The sequence below is a fragment of the Sparus aurata genome, chromosome 17 (genome assembly GCF_900880675.1).
Source record: "Sparus aurata chromosome 17, fSpaAur1.1, whole genome shotgun sequence".
NCBI lineage: Eukaryota > Metazoa > Chordata > Actinopteri > Spariformes > Sparidae > Sparus > Sparus aurata.
Window position 1 is genome coordinate 23,713,131 of NC_044203.1, and position 19,572 is coordinate 23,732,702.

At 42.9% G+C, this 19,572-nt stretch overlaps 1 protein-coding gene across 2 annotated transcripts; it reads left to right on the forward strand.

The window, feature by feature from the left end:
- The first annotated feature begins 45 nt into the window (after window positions 1–45).
- cacng7b (calcium channel, voltage-dependent, gamma subunit 7b) lies at window positions 46–19,182 on the forward strand. Of its 2 annotated transcripts, XM_030393642.1 has the most exons (8): window positions 46–552; window positions 778–888; window positions 2,190–2,444; window positions 8,196–8,342; window positions 8,769–8,855; window positions 10,987–11,127; window positions 14,482–14,627; window positions 15,368–19,182. In XM_030393642.1, exons 4-8 carry the CDS (start codon window positions 8,204–8,206, stop codon window positions 15,815–15,817), a joined length of 963 nt encoding a protein of 320 aa, XP_030249502.1. In that variant the 5' UTR covers window positions 46–552; window positions 778–888; window positions 2,190–2,444; window positions 8,196–8,203; the 3' UTR covers window positions 15,818–19,182. The 2 variants fall into 2 exon arrangements, with proteins under 2 accessions (XP_030249502.1, XP_030249501.1); XM_030393641.1 differs by lacking the exons at window positions 46–552; window positions 778–888 and having other exon boundaries at window positions 2,093–2,444; window positions 8,196–8,391.
- Window positions 19,183–19,572: the final 390 nt, after the last annotated feature.

Consider the following 19,572-nt stretch of genomic DNA (forward strand, 5'->3'; position numbering starts at 1 on the left):
AACCTTTACTCCAACCTTCATCCACCGGTCTTCATGTAACTGAACCTCCAGCGCTCCTCTGCTCGGAGTTGTGTGTGCAGTCCATCACTCACTGTCACCGTGACATGATATCATCCTTCTTCATCACCGCCTCCTCCTCTTCCTCTGCCTCCCTCGCTCCTCTCATTCTATCTCGCTTAAATCTCTCTTCCTCACCCCCTCCTCCTCTCTCTCTCTCTCTCTCTCTCTCTCGCTCATGCCCTGAGGTCAGAGTGTGCTGTAGACTATTGATATCGTTACTAAAAATATAGGATTCCTCCACCAGCAGGCTAAAAATAGACCAAGGGACATGGACCACAGGAGACAAAAGGAGGAGGGGGGCAAGAGGAAGAGGAGGAGAGGGATGAAAAGAGAAAGGAAGAAAAGAGAAGGAGGTTACCAGCTGTGCCATTTTCTTACTTGTAGTGCTTCTGCACTCATAATGTGGGGTTACATGAAGGTGTTGAATGAGGGAGAGGACAGCGGATCAGCTGTGTTTCACGCTTCATATTTGATACTAAATACTGTAAATCTGTAAGTTTGCTACCTTCTTGCCTTTTTCCTCTGGTTTCTTGATTGTTTCAAACTGAGTTTTGCTTCACAGGCATGATTATTAGTATCGGCCAAGCATTTGTTTAAGTCTATAAGCTTTGGAATATAAGTGAATTTATTAAAACGTGAGAAAACAGACAAAGAAATGTTCAGATGTTGACTTTGAAGCACATTTCCTGTAAGTTTGTGCAATTTTGTGTTTTGCAGATGATCGACAAGCTGATAATAAGAGAGTACTTGAATAAATGTGGAATAATTTGAGACTTGAGTACACAAGAAATTATGAAAATGCAGAAAGAAATCTAAGAAAACAGACAAGTAATTGATTCATTTGGTCGAATGTCCACTTAATATAACATTTCCTACAAGTTTTTGCATTTTTGTGTTTCACAGATAATTGGCAAGCTGATGATAAGACAGTATGAAGTATATGTCAAACTATTTGAGACTCTTGGGCATGAAAGATGAGGGAAATGATGAATAAAATTGATGCAAGAAACCTGACAAGTCATGGTTTGAATCAGCCAAACATCCCCTTTATATCACAGTTAGGGTAAATTTGTGCAGTTTTCTGTTTTACAGATGATCGACAAGCTGATCATATGACAGTAAAAATGTAAATGGTAAATTATTTGAGAGACATGGAATGATGAGAAATGAGAGATGATGAAAATGTAGAATGAAATGGATAAAGAAAGGGCTTTAAATATGTAAGAAAAGAGACAAGTAACAGTTTTAATCAGTCAAATGTTCACTTTAAAGCACATTTCCTACAAGTTTTTGCAGTTTTGTGTTTGACATATTACTGATAATCTGACACAGAGAAATTATAAAGTGATGATTTAATCAGCCAAACATCGACTTTATATCACATTTCCTCTTAGTCTGTGCAATTCTGTGTTTTACAGATGATAAAGCACACAAACGTAATTGTGAAACAATCTGAGACATGAGAAATGTGAAATAAAATGAATAAAACTGAGAGAAAACAGAAAAGTAACAGTTTCAGTCAGTAAAATTATCACTTTATGGCAAATTTCCTACTCTAGTGTGTTTAACTGATGATTGATAAACTGTTAATAAGACGGTAAAAATGTAAATGTGAGTAAATCTGACACTCACAGACAATGGGGGGTGATGAAAAGGATGGCAGCATGACAGTTAAAACGATAGAAAATGGGTTTGAAACATGTTTGCACACTGCTGCACTACTGTCTCCACACTGAACAACACTGTACATGCTCTAGAACACGCAGCGCAGCACGCTGTACCCATGCGACACAATATCATCACTGTGACCAGAGACCACATGTAGAAAACACATCATTTTAAAATAAAGGATATATGATAAAATGAGAAATAGTGGTTTAATACGCCCCCTCCCTTCCTCTCTCTGACTCTCTCTCTCTCTCTTCCACTCTCTCTATGTCTCTCTCTCTGACTCTATGTCACTCTCTCTCTCCCTCTCCTATCTCGCTCCCTCTCTCTCCCCTCTCTGTGTCTCTCTCCCTCTGACTCTCTCTCTCCCCGACTCTATCTCACTCCCTCTCTCTCTCTCTCTCTCTCTCTCCCTCTATGTCTCTCTCCCTCTCTCTCCCCTCTCTGTGTCTCTCTTGTAGCCAAAGTAGCTCGCTGAACCAATCCACCGCAGTGCCTGGGACAGGTTGAGTGAAAGAGAGAGTGAGGGATTTAGAGGATGGGTAAGGGGGCTTAAGGGAAAACACACACAGCATAGAGAGAGAGCGCGAGAGGGAGTGAGTGAGGGCGAGAGAGAGAGAGAGGGAGGGAGACCAAAAAAAAAAGAAAAACCCACCGAGCCTCCCCGCTGTGAGGTTTCTTGGCTACTGACGTGTGCGCACGACTCTCGTGGCAGGGTGAGTATCTTTTTCTCCTCTCAGATAACTACAGTTGTGTGTGTTTTTCTCCTTGGCCAGTGATTGTGGCGATGACGCCTTTTCCGACCTGACTCAGTCGTCTAAATTGTGTGTGTGTGTGTGTGTGTGTGTGTGTGTGAGGGAGAGAGAGAGAGAAAGAGAGAGCGAGCTTGCGTGTGTGTGTGTGTGTGTGTGTGTGTGTGTGTGGTGACAGCTGCTAAAAAGAGCAGCATTCATAACGCGTCCTCAAGTCGTGTTCAGCGTAAAGAGACAGACGCTCGTCTCCATGTGAGGAAGGCGCGCGGGACGAGCGCACTCACATGTCACCTGCGAGCCGCTCTTCATCTTTTTTTGATCATCATCACCATCATCATGTGATAATAATAATAATTATTGTTGTTATTATTATTGTTATTAGTATCATCATTATTCGGCGCTCACATGTTTCTCTGCTCTGTTTATCATCTCCAAAACTCCGCGTGTGAGTGTGTGTGACAGCGGAGAGGAAGAGGAGGAGGAGGAGGAGGATGAGGAGGAGGGTTTTCTGGACAATCCTATGCGCACATCGCCTCCCCTCACTCGCTCACACATGTACTGTTACACACGGATGCTGGTTTCACATGCACGCAGTTCGCAGTCTGAGCGCGGTGTGGACGCTCGACTGTCCGGCCGCTCGGCTCCGGGAGAAAAAAAAAAAAGAGGAGGAGAGAGAAGAGAGAGAGGAAAAAATAAAAATGGTGCGAGTTGTGCCGGAGTGTGACTGCGCAGCTGAAATGCTCTGACAAATCAAACCTACCCATTGAGTCACGATATCTACGTTCATATGAAGTCATTTTCCTCACACTGTTCAGGCTGAGGGAGTTTAGCACAGGTGTAGGCGCGTCCCCGCCGCGCGCGTCCACGTTGGGTACTCCTTCCATTTTTTGGGCCAAGGTCTCTCCCTGTGTTAACCTATATCTCCTGCATACACCTCCTCTCTCTCTCTCTCTTTCTCAGCTCCCTCTTTCCTCCTGGTGCCTGTCTTCCCCGCGAGGCTGAGGGCTGATGTCAGTCTGCAGATTGTGACAGATTAGAGTGAATTAAACCCTTTTGTCCCCCTTGTGGCTCCTATCTAACCAATTCAATTGGCTCATTACTTTCTGGGTGCTGGAGCTGAGGGGCCTGTCTCCGAGGCGCTAAAATGGGATTGTTATCGCAAATCTTAGCGGGCAAAACTGATTTTTTTCGCTCAATCTCAATCTGGAGTCCACAATGGATGTGTCTCCAGCAGGATTGTGTTTATTTGGGGGTGCGAATGAGCCACTCAGCCACATCTACTCATTTCTTCTGTGATTCACACTCCCTCTCCGCCACTCTGGCACATCCTCCAGCTGCTGGAAGGTGTGATTGTTCATTCACCACCCCTCTCTACACCCCTGGTCATCCCCTTGTCCCCTCCGTGCTCTCAGTCAGAAGAGTTGTTTTTGATTTCAGGGGGAAGACTTCAAACTCTCTCAAATCACGGCTCAGCCTCTTGTCCAGTCCCAGGTGTCAGCAGCAGCCACTTCTGGGCGACAGCTTTTGATTAGAGAAGAGTATAGAAGGGGAAACTGACGACAGGGCAGCGACGAGCTGGTGTGAAACTCAGGAATTCATAAAAAAAATCTTCAGCTGTGTGTCAGTGACAGTTTGCGACCTGCCACTTGTGAATCTTGTGGCTCTGTCTTCTGGTTGTTGTCAGCCATATTCCTTCCCTCACATGTGTCTGTCTCAGCGTCGCCTCTCTCTGTGCTTCAACAGGCCCAAACTTGTCATTTTTTCAGAGGATCTCTCTGATGCAAAGTGTGCGTCGCTCACAAGAGAAGCACAGGAAAGTGAAGCAACTTCTGCGGTGGTCACGTCTCACACGATGACTGTCAGGATAAGATGAGGCCGAGCTTGATCCTAAGTAGTTCCTCACCAGAGTGACCATAGCTGTTGTAACTCTGCTCAAAGAAGAACCTGAAGAAGAGTAGAGTGGTTCTTGTGTTGTTAACATTAAAGGGGCACTATGTCGTATCGGAGAAGAAATTCAAATTCAGAATTTTAGGAAACAAACTCAGACATATTTAGTTTTTTCCATAAGTAAATAAACGAGCTGTTCCAAGGTTCCCAGAACACTGTTTGAAGCTAGAAAAGGTGGCAGGGTCCGCCACATATTAACAAAGTAAAACAGTATGAAATTGTGTTGTCCTTTAAGGTCAGTTTGTTTATTCAGTTTATTCAGTCATGAAAAGAGAGACTTTTCTCAAAGACAGTTTGTTTATTTAGTTTGTTTAGGCACGAAAAAAAAACAGTCGAGTCCGATTAAAATTTCTCCCCCAAAACTACGTAGTGCACCTTTAATTTGGTATCTATCTTCTGCTGTCAGTGTGCCTGATAAATAGTCAATGTTTAGTTATTTGGGAGCATAAGCATGATGTGTTTTTACTACATTTTTACGCACATAGCTCCCTCCACAAGACGATGGTCCAAAAGTTCACTTTTGCAGTGATGGGACATGAGTCACTAATGTGCTTTTAGAATACGATTGAATGAAAAACATAGGAGAACCCACAAAGACGGATCTTAGCACTGCAGCACTGCGAACGTTTCATTAGTGACGGTCAAACAGGCCAGCCACAAGTATGCAAATATCAGCTCAGCACAATGGTGATCTGCAGAGGAAAGAGCTCAAACATGCGTCTCCTCAGACCTCGGAGCTGCTGCTGTGTTACATCAGCAGAAGAACATGCCTGATTTCACTCCTGTCAGCTGCTGCAGGAGCAGGATGGTGAAGCTCGAGCAGTCGGATGATTGATCGCTCAAATCGGACATAGTGAGGAGTGAGAAACATTTCCTGCTACGACAAATATCAATTATAACGTGACAGTAGGGGTCAGACTTTGGTGTAAAAGCTCAGTCTGGTCCACAATTCAGTGTGATGAGAGTAAAGAACCTTTCTTAGGAGTTCGCTGGGCTGCTGTTCTAGATTTGAACGTCTGAGGCTCGAACGTCATTGTGTATTTACACCTTGTTCCAGAGCGAGCGCGTTCCTTCATGGGCATAATTGGGCTCTTCCGGTCAGTTATTACAGTGTCACATTTCATTTAAAGTGACTGTAGTGTGCTTAAATGGCCTGCACAGTCTGTGAGGTGCTATTCACAGCAGGCCGCTGAGAGATGCCGTCATCGTGGGCCAGATCCTGCCGACAGAACTGAAGGTGATCCTAATGTTTGAGCTGGTAGTGTCTAATTAAATTAGGTGGATGTGCTGTAAATAGCTCTTCAAAACCTCAGTTCGAACTGCTCAGCTTTTCACTTATTTTCCGTCATTGACACATTGTCAAGAAAAGATGTTTATTAGACCTCGGGAAGTTAATCACCAGGTGACTCTTTACTCATTTTGGTATTCAGCAGTTCAAATTAGAACATATTGCAAAAATAAAGTACTTTTCTGAAAGCACCAATCCCAGATCGTCAAATACCGACTTAACAATCAATAACTTTCTTCAGAAACGTACCTTTTGGTGCTTTAGTTTTGAGCGACATTATACTTAACTTGAGTATTTCCAAAGATTGCGGTGTACAAACACATCGATTATTGCTGGTTACTTTGCATATTTTGTTTTGTTTAATAATACAAAACATAATCAATAAATAACAAGTAATGTAAAATTACAGATTCAAATAAAACTTTAACAATAAATTCACAAACTACCAGCAGATTAACAATTTAAAGTCGTTCAAACACAGTCGTTAATTTGCCATTCTGCCTAATGGGTCATTTTTACTTTTGGTACTAAGTAATATTGATGCTACTACTTTTCTTTTCGAGCGTTTCGAGCTGCAGTAGACAAAAGTAAGTATTATGATTTTGGTTGAAATAAAAAAAAAAGACCAAATCAAAGACAATATTCAGAGTAGTTATTGATAACGTTCAGTCACTAATTGTTTCATTCCATCACCCCCTAACATTGCATTCACATCAGAACAAGGCTGTTCCCATCATCTGACCCCCAAATGGTCGGCAGTTGTTGTCACTGACGTTGCTAAAGCTAGCTGACCGCAGCAAGCGTTAACATCGCTAAAACTAATTAGCTAACATTTGGCAGAAGAATATAGCGGCCACATACTGTGAGAATCTGCAGTTTTAGGGTTAGAGTCTTTATCTTTACACAAACTGGCATCTAGGACTCCTGATGCTGATGAAACACAGATACCGTGATACCAACGGAGTTATACTGTTGGTTGACAAACCCTGTCAGAATTCTTACACACAGTTAGCCTAAACAAAACAATCATTTTGCATCCTGACAAACTTTGTAAAATGATTAATTCACAGTCAATTTTAAGGAAAAGAGATACTTTACTTCTGCACCTCCCTACCACGTTTCTAGATGTGTTATTTTAAAACAATGATTTGTCTCCATAAAAATGTTATCAATAAGACCTGTGAACAAAGGCTTCCTTTCAAAACATGTCTGTCAGTCTGTCTGTCATCTGTGAGCACCTGCCCCTCAAATAAGTTAGTTAGCTAGTATCTAACTAGCCAATCACAGAACTGGAACGTTCGTATTGCCTACTGTCACTTTAAAAATGACATCTGAGTACTTCTTCCACCTCTGACAGAAAAAGGAGGTAAATTATCACAAAACAGAAACACATCTGCTGAAAATAATCAATGCAAAAGTGAAGTTACAACGGAAGATATGAGGTCAAGTAACAGGTCAGCTGCAGGACAAAGATCCTCCCAGTGTAACTCATTAAAACACTGTAAAGCTCAACTCAGTAAGGCTGATTACTGTAAACACTGACGGCACACTATGTTTGCCATTAACTAGAAAGTGGCCTATCACACATACATATGTGTCATCATATACATTATCCAATATGCACCAATATTTAACTCTTGGTTTCAAGTCATAATAATGCAGAAAAAGGATTCTTGGGGTGATTTAGAGTTATTATATTCCCAGTGACGTCATTTTGGACGACACATTTTATTGTTAAGCTGTGAGATATCCTGCATCTCTTACAGATCTTTGTCACAAGTTAAAAACATTGTTTGTGTATCAGCCAAAATATCGTTATTTATTTAAAAAAAAAATGTACTTCCTAATATCAGTATTGGGGTTGGGCCCAAACATCGAGTACTGATTGAGCTGAAGATACTAAGGGGTCCAAATTAGCAACGTGCACACAGACACACAAGCACACACACACACACACACACTCACAAAGAGAATCTCACAAATGCATACAGACAGCATGCTCAGAGGATTTGCACCAAAGTCTTTCCCAGTCAACCAGAACTAAGTCACAGAAAGACCATGTGTGAGTCACACAGAACCCCTCCTCCTGATCTTGATCTGTATGTGTGTGTGTGTGTGTGTGTGTGTGTGTGTGTGTTTCTGTTATCTATCTCTCAGTTTTTTAAGTCCTTGCCTAACTTCAGCAGTTAACATCATCTGTTGTTCCTCTCTGACCTTTCCCGTGATTGGTTGCCACCGGATTCGTCACTAACGCATCTTTACCAATAACAAGGCGTGACAGGAAGATGGCCTTCAGCTGTTTGCATGTGTGCACATCACATGTCTGTCTCAGTTATTTCCCCCCCACCGTTCCTAACGACCTCCCTCTACATGACCCCCCTTCCAAATTTACCTTCATTTTTTTTTTTTGTCTCCGCCGCTTTGACGTGTAACTCCTCTTCTCTTCTCACACCCTTCCCTCCCTTCGTTCTGCCCTCCAGATGAGTTCATGCAGCAGCCGTGCGTTGACCATCCTGTCCACAGTGTTTGGAGCCTGCGGGCTGCTGCTGGTGGGGGTGGCCGTGTCCACAGACTACTGGCTGATCATGGTGGAGGGCATCATCCTGCAGCAGAACCAGAGCATGGAGGTGAAGATGGCGCTGCACTCAGGCCTGTGGAGAGTTTGCTTCGTGGCCGGTAGGGACAACACATGTTTAAATATCCTCACTCCAAAAATCAAAGGGTGACTGTAGAAGACGCACACACACATACACATACAAATGTTGCTGCGCGTGTGTGCAACTGTCCACAACATCACAGCGACAAGCGCACAAAAGCAGCCGAGTGAGAGAGCAGCGAGGGGAGAAAAAGAGGGAAAGCGAGCTCCTGGCCTCTGGAATCATAGCTGTCACAAAACATGAGCGTTACCTGTGAGCAGGACTGCAGATGCCACACATGTAGTTTTCTTTTTTTGGTTGGTTTTGTTTTGTTTCTTAATGCATCACTGTGACCCTGAAAGCAAACCACAACATTTTCCTTCATGTCTCTCTGTGTGTGTGTGTGTTTCCTGTCAGGATCAGAAAACGGGAGATGTGTTGCGTCAGAGTACTTCAGTGAGCCCGAAGTAGAGATCACCACTGAAAACACTGCAAACATCCTCAGTGAGTAAAACATGTGACAGCACATTGTCTGCTGTGTGACAGGCTGCAGGTATGAGCAGACTTCCCCTGCTGGTTGGTTGTTGGTACTGAAATCTCAACATGACATCAGGGCTGCAGGGACCAGCCAACAAATGGAAAATTAGGAGGGTGGCAAGAACTAAAACAGAGTCGGGCCAAAAGTAAACACCTCTTGTGTTGTGTTGTTAAGATGTAAAATGGTACTAAACTCCAATGTGCCTTTACCGACTCACTACAAAGTTTCACTCGGCTCAGAACCGTGGATCCTGCATATTTAAAGAGCTAATTCAGCTCACAAAAACAAGACAGCAGTTACTGATTTGTATAATAATTTCACAAGGAACTTCTGAACATCTCTGTTTAGATATGAAATGCCCAAATTATCTATAGAGGATTTGCGGCCCCTTTTTCTGTTGTATATCACAGTTACATGTATATTGTATATCTCTGGATTATTGAGCAATGTGTTGGACAAAACAAGGTATTTGCAGCTGTCACCCTGAGCTCTTTAAAACTCTGATGGACATTTGGACACCGATTTATGATGCTTTATACACTACACTATTATCAGAGAAATAATCAAATAACTTGTTTTCTAACATTACAGTAATAAGATAACTTATTTATTGAATTCTTTATTTTTTAATTCATCCAGTTTATTTTTAAGGGACAGTCCGTATCAATCAACATTAATGTAAATATGCCAGAATTAGCCAAGAGGCTAGTTTTCATCTGTTGTTCCTAAAGTTGACAACTTTATATCAAGAAACAAGTAACAAGTTTAAAGCCACACTCATCGCATAAGAAGGCACGTCAGCAACAGTGAAAGCAGAACTAAGACACATGCAGCAATAAAAGCAGAGCAAATAAGAGCTATGAGGACATCATCCTCATAAACAGAGATGTGTTTGTCAAAGAGATTTACGAGGTAAAAGCCATCGTAAATTGAAAATGTGTTCTTTGATCCCGAGAATCGTTTTCTAAAGGATCTGTCGTGGATTTAATTCATTTTTAAAATATAAAAATAGTTCGAATTTGAACACGAGGAGTTGTCATTAGTTTATCATCAGCAATTGTTTTATTATAGTTTTTTTTTTAATTAGTGTGACTCTACATAAAATATAAGACTCTGGTTCAGGTTTTCCACGTTCAGGTAGCCATAATACATGAAAATCTGAAACTTACTTTTGTTTCCCTGTAATCTCTCAGGTTTACAGCCATGTTGCTGTGATCTGTCATCACTCTGTTGCTCATTGTTATAAAGCAAGTAGACACTTACAATAAATACAATAAATAACTTATACTGTTGTAATACTGTTTACTGTTTCTCCACATAACCTAGCGTACGCTAAGTAAGGGCTGGGTGATATGGACTTAAAGTAATATTGCAATTCTTTAAGGCTTCATCACAATACATGATCTGTATCTTAATATTTCGAAATTTCCTCCAAAGTACTTAAACATGCTACGACTGGGAGACAAATATATTTTAGATCAATACCTCGATATCAGTGTTGGGACAGTGAAAAACATTAAAGGAGACATATTCTGCTAATTTTCAGGTTCATCATTTTATTTGGGGTCACTAAAAAAATAGGTTTACAAGCTTTAATGAGGGAAAACACTGTTCTGTTTGGTTAGCTCACACACGCCTGAGCCAGGACCACTAACAACTGCAGCGTAGTTAAATCAAGTCTTATGTGCCAAATTAGCCTCTAAAGGCATACATTATGCAAATGTGTGACATGGTGACGTAGTGTGATGTTCCAAAGTCCCAGAATTTCAGGCGGGACTTCTGACGAGGTTGTTTTCTGTGGGAGAGAGGAGCTTCTGTTGGTGCTGACTCTGGCATTTTTAACTTTAAAACCTTTTACTTAACAATAATCTATATAACACCCTGAAGGAAAAGAAAAAAATGACATCACTTTACCGTAACGCAGCTTTTATAACCAGGAAGAGAGAAGAGACAACAAAGTAGATTTAGAGTTCACTGCCTCGGATTTCTTTCACTGAGACTATTTAAGGTGCAGGGATGATGTCATTCACCTCTCCCAGCAGTTTAAGGACACATCCCATCAGCTCAGTCTAACACCGTGACCTCTCCACCCCACAGAGATGGTGCGGACAGCCACGCCCTTCCCGATGGTGTCGCTGCTCTTTGTCTTCACGGCCTTCGTCATCAGTAACATCGGACACATCCGGCCTCAGCGCACCATCCTGGCCTTTGTGTCCGGCATCTTCTTCATCCTCTCAGGTGGGACCCATTACTCATGTCTTGTCATGTGTGTGATGGATGACGGCACCGCTGGTATGTCCTGTGTGTCACACATGGAGACGCTCCATCACGGCTCTATTTCTGGTGCATGATGCAGGTGTGGCAACAGGAAAAGTGAGAGTTTTCTGTCGTGCTGTTGTTTGGCTTCACGTGAGCGTTTCTTTGCATTCGCTTGACACACAGAGTTGAAACGATGAACCTGGGATTGGATAAACTGTGAAAGTGCACTGCAACATCCCTACAGCATCATGAGCAGCTGTTTTCCAGCCGCATCAGTGTAGTTAACCTTCTCGAACAGCAGGTGGCTGTAACACTCCCGTTTCTCGCCCCTCACTGTGTTAATAGTAAAGACTGTCAGGAGCCAAATTGGAGCTCATGTTCTCTGCAAGCTGTTTCACTTGACGTGTTTGAGGAGGGAGCAGCAGCGCAGAGCTCAGAGGAGCATCAAACGGAGGCTGCGGCAACAGCCCCGACTCGCAGTGGCAGGGACTCGCTGATAAACGGGGTTGCAGGATAACAAGTGTTACATAACGAGAAGGGGGGTTATATAATGTTTATAGGCTGCGTTGGAAGTGTCGCAGTGTTTTCCTTTATGAGGTATTTTGATAATGGGGTGATAACAAGGGGCAAGTGTGTCAAATTGCTTCGCAGCGGTTAGATATTCTGCTGCACTAAGCCTCTCACTCTCTCTTTAAACACTGCCTTCCTCCTGCCCTCCCCTCCTCCCCCCTCCTCCCCCTCAGCTTCCTCAGTTCTCTTTGATTTTTTTCACCCCCCCCCTTCCTCTCATTTCCTGCTTTCATTCAGAGTGTATTCTCTCAGTATTCACAGTGGATGCGGCGGTTGTTTGATATGAGCCCATTCTGCCGGAGCCACTGACTCGGTGGTCTGGTGAATATTGCAGTTTGGGTCGGTCATGTTCTGGTTAATGTGACAGAATTCAGTATAGCAGCAGCAGCAGCAGCGAGAAACACAGCATGGAGCCAGTCAGAGGTTGATGTTTTACCCTCTCCTCCTCTTTCTGTGTCACTTTCCTATCTCTCTTTCAAACACACATCTTAAATATACACGTGTACTTGAAGGCAACCTCCATTTCTTCCCCCTTTTTGTCTCATTTCCTTCTCCTCCATCTGCTCTCGGCTCTCACATGCCTGCGTGTTTCCCTCCTCCTCCCCCCGCCGTTACTTATTCAGATGAAGATGTACCTCGGCTGCATGACTGACAGCAGCATGGTTTCTGCATTTTCCACGCTTTTCAATTTTAAATCGACAACACACAACCTCTTAGCTGGCATTTATGTAAAGGACGTAACCGCTTCACAAGACCAGTGGTACAGAATGTTGCAGTGGAAGCTAAAAATACTTTTTTTTTTTTTCCTGCTGCTTACAGCATGCAGCTTTCTCTGAATATTGATTCTTCGATGTTGGCCATATGTTGCATCTCATGCATTTAACATGTGGAAGGCAGGGCGGAGAGCATGTCAGTGTTCTTGGAGGAGAGGTGGGTGTTGCCTCAGGGTGAACAAGGTTATTCTTTCAGTTCTGCCTCTCCATGTAATAATTATATCGCGACTTTAACACACAGATGTTGACAGGCAGGCTGCAGCTAGTGTTCCTCCTAGATAGTCTTAAAAACGTTCACATTTTACTTCCTTTCAATCTTACTTTGTCTTTTATGAATGTGCGTGCTCAGTCAAGTAATCAAAATATGACATTACAATAAGACAATTAAATTAAGGGGCACTTTTCTCTTGGGAAAAGTAAAGATTAGTTTAGTTTAAATGAGTATCTGCAGGCAGTCCTGTCTCCTAGAAACTACATTTTTATGCCGCTAATGTGAAACAGCAAATCATCCTAATGAGAAAATGTTTCACCGGATGTGTTTCGACCCGTTGAGGATGTGACCGGGACCAAAATGTTTTCTGCTTAAATGAATGGATCTGGTGGTTTTGGAGTCCGTGTACAGAGCGAGAAACCCGCCAAGTCACAAAATGTTTTACTCAGAGCGCTTCTGCCAGATTCTACAGACGTTTCCAAATCTAATTTGGTTTTCCCTGCAGTGTCCTGCATTCTGACATCCGCTTGAGGCTGCTGAAGCATTGTTTAACTTTTTATGGTTTATTTAGGCACTTAGAGGAAGATGGTGGTCCTGGTAATTTCAACTCCTTGACCTTGGCCAAACTGATGCACCATTATGCAAAATGTAATGATCTACTCTAACCACATTATATGATCACTGATTACATCACTTTAAATGGCATGTGTTGAGGACCAAGTTAAGACATTTAAAAAGCCTTTTCTTTTTTAAAAACATTTTATTGAATATTTTTCCAGGTGTAGAAAAACTGACATTTAGACGATTACTAAACAGAAATGTCATCCCTTTATTCCCGCCCCTGTCCCCTAAAAAGGATAGAAAACGTGATAAAACAACAAAGAAAAAAAACAGTCGCTGTATTTTACAGCAATGGTTTCTGTGGTCATCTGCACGTAACATTACATTGTGTTTGGGAAAAAAATAAAGGAATAAACTTTTTATCTTTTCAACACAAATGTCACCGAAACCTCTTTATGGTTTGTGTGCTGTATAAAAAAGCACCACTTGAAAAAAAATTGCAGCTGAACACAATGGAAGCAGAGCAGATGTTTCAGACACTTCCTGATAAACACACATACAGAAAGGACACAGAGGAGAAACAAAAGGCAGCCGAACATGACGATCAGCAGGTCATCTTCACAAATGCGTCACAGTCATTGTTCTCCAGATTATTGTAGAAAGTGTGCCAAATTTTCAGAAAGTTATCCGTAGAATTTTTGCGAAACAGCTCAGCTTTTTTAAGACAAATTGTCATCGTTCTGAGCCTCTCAGTGACTCATTTTGTCCATTTAAAGGGTAACTCCACCAATCTGACACATTAGCATGTGTTTACGGCTCTTGGAGAGAAATACTTCAGGTGTGAAACAAGTAGTTGGAAGCCTTTTGTGGCTCCAGAAGAAGCTGCATGGAGTCAGATTAATTGCCCCCAGTGATGTCATTAAGTTCAAGTTGCACTGTGGGTAATGTAGTGTGAACAGTCTGGAGTTTATCCATCTTTATCTGTCACTATGATACATACATACTCTCTCTGGTGTCCCATCTCTTTAAAAATGTTAGCAATTTTAAGGCTAATTGCCCTACCATGTCACTCCACATCCCCATCGCTCTCTCTCTCGCTCTCCGGCTCTAAAACCCTCCGCACACTGCCGCAGCCTTCTGGATCGCTCTTTAATGACCTCCGTATCGAACTTCCCTCCTCTCTCTGACTCACTGTCATTGTTAATGTGCCGTGTGCAGGCCTCAGTCTGGTGGTGGGCCTGGTGCTCTACATCTCCAGTATTAATGACGAGGTGATGAACCGGCCGAGGGAGCCCGAGCAGTTTTTCAACTACCACTATGGCTGGTCCTTCGCCTTCGCTGCCTCTTCCTTCTTACTCAAAGAGGTCAGTATGGGCTGTGTGTGTGTGTGTGTGTGTGTGTGTTAGAGATGAGTAAATATGGGTGAGAGCGATAGGGAGTGAGTGCATGTGTGTCTGTTTCATTTTGCGCGAGCAGGTAAGATGATGAGTATTGTGTTTGAGGTATTGGTGAGTTTGACGCAGGAATGCAGGGTGTGTGTGTTAGTGTGTGTGTGTGTGTGTGTGTCCATGCGTACAGTCATGCGTGCTGCAGTTTCATGTGAATCCTCCGCTCGTCTTCCCACCTCCCCTCCCCCCTCTGCTCCTTCTGCCTCTTCTTCCCATCATCAGCAGCACTGCCCTTAATGTGCTGCAGTGGACACTTCAGCGTGAACTAACCTCCTCCCCCTCTTCCTCCTCCTCCCCTCCCCTTCTTCCTCCTCCTCCCCTACTAGTTTCTCCTCGTCTTTTCCTCAGCGCTCTCGTCTCCCTCTCTGTTTCTCCTTCAATCTGTTTCATGCGAGATTAAAGGAACTTAAAGGACACCCTCGTCTTTCTGAATCCCTCACAATCAAAAGCACCTACTTACACCTCTTCACTTTGTGCATTCCCTTTAAACACTTCTTGCCTATCAGTCACTTTTAATCTCATTTCCCGGACCGTCACTTGTTACCCTCTCTTTGAAAGTGTATTTGTCTTTCAGCTCGTTTTATTTATGTAACCAAATCCCTCTCTCCCTGTCGCATCTTATCTCCCCCTCATCTCCTCTCACTCACTGCTCTCAGGGGGCCGGGGTGATGTCAGTCTATCTGTTCATGAAGCGCTACGCCGAGGAAGAGATGTACCGCCCCCACCCGGCGCTCTACCGCCCCCGCCTGTCCGAGAGCAGCGACTACAGCGGCCAGTTCCTCCACCCAGAGTCCTCCTGGCCCCCGCCAAAGAGAGGCCGCAGCACCTCCGAGGCTTCCAGCGACATTTCCATCCAGCTCAACCAGGCGCCTCCAGCTCCGCCCAAGAGCAAGCTCCAAGTGGGCGGCCAGGGCAGCCCGCCTTCCGGGTCATCGTCCGCAGGGAGCTACCAGATGCCCCCGCAGTCTGCCGGATACCCCACCACACACACCCTGACCAGGTCCTCACATCCCCAAGGGCAGGCTCTTCCCATGGCCATGCCACCATCACCAGTACCTCCACCTCACTATCACACACACATGCACATGAGCGCCTCCCCCTGTTAGGAAGAGGGAGCACCCGGGAGGGAAGGAGAGACACTGTGACTCCTCATAATCATGAATACAGGGCAATTAGATGATGGATGAGAGTAAATGCTGAGCGTAGAGCACAGATCGTTGTGAGGGAGAGGTGATCAAACATTTTTTTTTAAATGTAGCGTTTGGAACAATATGGACCAAGGACAAAGAAGGTTTTGGAGACAGGGTTGTGGAGATTTTTTGCAGAAACTGAAAAATATAGAAAGGAGAAGAATGGAAGATAAAAAAAAGAAGGAATTCAGTTTGTCAGGATGAAAAGAGGGAAAAAGTGTTTCCTAGAAAGACTTTAGAGGTTAGGTTGAGTGACAGAGCAGATATAGGGGAGGGAGAGTGAGGCAGGAGGAGCGAGGGGCTGCGGTATAATACCAAGATACTGCAGTGCTGCAGGAAATTTGTATGCACTTGGAAATGTACAATGCAAAACACTGATCACAGAGACTGAGGATGCACATAGTTTTATACATGCATAATTCATGCCTACACATGGACTACGTCCCTTTTTACCAAAAGGTAAATGTAGTAGAATATATTCTGGTCTTCTCTGAATTTCTTACATCATCAAGCCAGTTTCATGACTCGCAATGTCAAAGGAGTGTTATTAATATTATTAATTAGAGATTATTAGTTAACAATAGTTATTCTGAAATGAGAAACACTATGTGAATGTTGTAAAAAAGAGAAAAAGATCAGACAGAGTTGGATGATGTTCTGAGATATCATGAGGAGAAATCCACTTTACGTTTTACATATTTGTTTAAGATACAAATTTTTAACTTCTTGTACATACGATTGCACACGAGGACTTCTCTATAGCTGATGTAAATTATGAATGAAGCTTTGGCACAAGTCACATCAAGAAAAATGTCTGACTCATTCTGCTTTGGATGAAGATTCTGCAACAGGCGTACTACAACTGACAACACACCCTCTGGATGCAGCGCGCCACCGTGAAGGAGGAACCAGCCGTGGCTGACGCGGCGGTCTGATGCCCTCTACTGGCCGCCGCTCAGCACTGACCCCCGACCAGCCGCCTGGGCTCAGTTCACTCCTTCTTCATGCACTCTTCCTTCTCTCCTCACTGTGTGTCAGTCGATGGTGCAGCACAGACAAGGTGGAGCTGTTGTCAGTCCAGAGGCGGAGTCGGGATGAATGTCAGGAGACATTTAGGACTTTTAATGCATCGAGTTAATGCTTAAATGCTTTAAAGACTGGTTATAAGTATTTTTAAAGCCTCAGTGCTGTTTATATATCTGAAAAAAGAATCACATGATGAAAGTATTGATTACATTTTCACGTACTGCTCAAGGGACAATACAGCTGTTTGTGAGATGCAGGTCCTTCTGTTTTCGACGATACACAGACAAAGTAGAGGCCGCAGCTTTAATCCCAGCATCTGAAGAAATGTCTTTCTGGTGTTCAGGGCTACAACTGACTTCTTTGTTTATCGTTGAAATCGTCACAAAATACTGATAAGTGTCTAATGTCCTGCAGATGAAGGTGATGTGTTCAAACCGCTTGTTTTAGTCTATCGACAATTCAAAACTTAAAAATATAACGAAAAAAAAAATAGGTTGAGAAGCTGTCCGGCCAGTTCATCAAACAATACAAACGAAGATAAGCAGATAGGCAACACCTCAATTTAAGTCGCACATAAGTAATTCTTGTGATTCTATTCCACCTCAGCACTTGTTTTGGACTATTTTGTATGCACTTAGTTAGCAATAAGGAACTATAATAAGTTTTTGTCCCTGTTACTCTCAAACAGGGGTATTTTGAGGTCACGAAATGGCATTTTTTGCCTGGTCCTCAATATTTCCTTAGAAATACATGTGGTAAGTGTTCCTTTTTGGTGACATTGTTAGCTAATTTGAATTTGGACCATGTAGGACAATATGATGTCATGTTTTCCAGCAAATAAGGGCAGTCAAAAGTCATCTGCAGGCTTACAGAGCTTCTGACAGCTGAAAAAATAAATATAAGTATGAACTTTCAAAAGATCCCAAAAAATATCTGTCCTTCAAATGGTGTGACAACAGAATTGAATTTGAATTGACTACTTCAGCCTGGACTTACTGTAGATAGTTGTTTAAAGATAACTGTACATACATTTCCAGGAATGCCAACAGGTGAAGAAGCTGGAACCTGCACGTGTTCAGCAAATTGCTTGGAAAATGACTAAAACGATGAATCCAAACTCAAAATCATTGCAGCTGTACACTGTATGGGTTAACATTGTTAAAACACATTTTGGATACTGCAAAGTGTGTCAAGGACAAAAAGTTAGTCCTGATTTGCATGCACAGATGGGTCAGAGTAGCACTTCCTATAAAATTGTAGCACATTTAGGCTGTTTTAGCCTCCATGCACTTTTCACCCGATAAGGTTATATTATGTTGTTTTGTAACACATATTTTCAGATGCTCCAGAAACACTGGTACATAGTAATAATCTTGACTTTGAATTCTTCTCCAAACGCGCAGGACCTGCACATCAGAAACAGTCGTATTCAATCTAGAATAGTTGATTCTGTTTGTTTGCTTGAAGGCACGTAATGCAGAGATATGTGTCAGTACGATATGTCTCTGTAATGAGAATCAAACCACCGTGTCATTGTGTAATAATGGCTGGTTTTTCATTATCACTGTGATGCTGGAGAGAGGGAAACACACTGACGTCCTGCAGGAGATGTGGTGGATGGTAAAAAACCAAACATATAGACTATATAGAGAGAGGGTGATATCACCGTACACTTTCGCCTTCATGTGGGGTTTTGTTGTCGACACACGCCCTGCTTTGTGTTTTATGCAGTTGTTCATATTGAGGTGAAGCCCAGTGTAAGTGCCTTGCTCAAGGGCACCTCAGCAGTAGCTGTCGAAGAAGATCAAAGTTTTTTTTCCCCTTTCATTTCCCAGCCAACAATTATTTTCCATTCCTCCTCATCCGTGGGACCGTTCGATGATCACTCGTCACCTCTTAAACTGCGGCAGAATTCTTTTTCCCTCTCTCATCTCTGTACCTCTTTGTTTTTCCCTCTCTACCCCCAGCTTCTTCTTTTCTTTGCCTCCACATGATTACATAAAAAAAGGGTGTAGCTGCGCTTGCTTCTGCATAAAGCCTAGACTTCTTGCACATGGCCATCTTTGTAAAAGACAAAAATGGGTGAAAAAACAAACGCTTTTAAATGCTTCAACGGAACTGATGCTGTATAATCTTGAGTTATATAATTCAATAGCAGTCGTGATAAGATCACTGTTCTTGAGAGTGTCTGACGTGTGTCACTCACTTTTCCTCTTAAAAACATGAATAAAACTTTCAACGTGGTTTAATTTCAACCTGTTTGACCTCTCTTGTCATCTGGATTTATGTGTGTGTTGACCTTTTTTTTCTATTTCTAGCTATAAAGGCTAGTCTGCGATTTAAGTGAAAAATAAGCCTTCCGTTTTGACATTAATTTGCACTTTTAATAACACGATCCATAAAAAGAGGTTGGTTGCTCTGGCTGGCGTCTGTGATGGAGGGAACAGTTGTAAGTGAATGCACACTGCACTGCGGTGAACCACTGGGTGTTAACCAGGCTCCCTCCTCAGTCACGGCAAGCCACCACAGCCTGAGGGCAACAATTGATCAGAGTGTTGTATATGTGTATGCGTTGCTGCGTGACTGCCTGTGCTGGCGTATGTGTTTGCATTTGTGTGAAGGTTAGCTATCGTTTATCATCACCT

Coding starts and splice junctions, on each gene's coding strand:
- cacng7b (XM_030393641.1), top strand. CDS start 8,196: ATGAGTTCATGCAGCAGCCGTGCGTTGACCATCCTGTCCACAGTGTTT. Junction 11,128..14,481: donor CATCTTCTTCATCCTCTCAG/GTGGGACCCATT, acceptor TGCCGTGTGCAG/GCCTCAGTCTGGTGGTGGGC. Junction 14,628..15,367: donor CTTCCTTCTTACTCAAAGAG/GTCAGTATGGGC, acceptor CACTGCTCTCAG/GGGGCCGGGGTGATGTCAGT.